This window comes from Nicotiana attenuata, unplaced genomic scaffold (genome assembly GCF_001879085.1).
Source record: "Nicotiana attenuata strain UT unplaced genomic scaffold, NIATTr2, whole genome shotgun sequence".
Classification (NCBI taxonomy): domain Eukaryota; kingdom Viridiplantae; phylum Streptophyta; class Magnoliopsida; order Solanales; family Solanaceae; genus Nicotiana; species Nicotiana attenuata.
The window spans coordinates 5268-6087 of record NW_017681838.1 but is presented as its reverse complement, the minus strand read 5'-3'; the positions used below and the strand labels follow the sequence as shown (position 1 = coordinate 6087).

Here is an 820-nt window from a genome sequence, read left to right as displayed (position 1 = left end):
AATATAACCCATATATAGTGGATATTAACTAAGCCCATGAGTACTGTCCTTGTAAACCAGCCCAAACAAACGACCTTCTGCTCATTGAAACAGCCCAAAAGCCCAACTATCCTCTTGTTAATTTCAGCCCAGATGTATAACTTTGTGCACTTAAAGCCACCCTTTGCCTGCTTGCAATTGCATAAATAGCCAGTTTTCCTTACAACCTTACTAACATGCTGAGACAACCCCTTTGTTACTCCTATCTTTACCCAACACGTGCCTCTATACCTCCAACACCTGTACATCATATTCAATACACCCCCCCACTTTCCTTACTACCGACAATCCCCACCTATCCACCAAAATAATTCCCTAAACTACATTTTATTCTCTCCAGAACCTCCTCTCCTCCCTCCTGAAGCTCACCTAGGTTACATCGAATGTCTTTCTTCTTTCTTTTTTATTTCTCACATTTTTGTCTTCTCTCAAGTGTACTAACATCTTTTCTTTCTTTGGATTTTCTATGTATCTGCCTGCATCTGTACGCCTGACTGCTGCTACTGTGACTTGTCGATTTCTCCGCCTGGCTGCTGGTGCTGCTGTATCTAGCTGATAGTATACTCCTTCTGGTACGCCATTGATTATCAGACCCCTCTGATGAACAATGAATGAGCTGCATCTGTAACATTTGTTCGACTCTGTACCTTTCCTTCCTTTGTAACTTGTATTTAGGCCCTTCCATGTCTGTAGAAAAGTATTACTTTCCTTTTTCTTAGTTATTTCCTTACATGTATGCATCAAACAGTAAGTTTTACTGTCAGTCACACATTTAACTGAA

General features: G+C 40.6%; 1 protein-coding gene across 1 annotated transcript in view; it reads right to left on the bottom strand.

Annotated features, from left to right (window-relative positions):
- The window catches only part of LOC109221967, a gene marked incomplete at its 3' end in the record, with an annotated part of 5407 nt that extends 4683 nt beyond the window's left edge, over nt 1–724 (bottom strand). The window contains exon 1 of the mRNA XM_019386387.1: nt 454–724. Coding sequence (XP_019241932.1) covers nt 454–724 — 271 coding nt within the window. The remainder of the gene's footprint in view (nt 1–453) is intronic.
- Between the last annotated feature and the right edge of the window lie 96 nt (nt 725–820).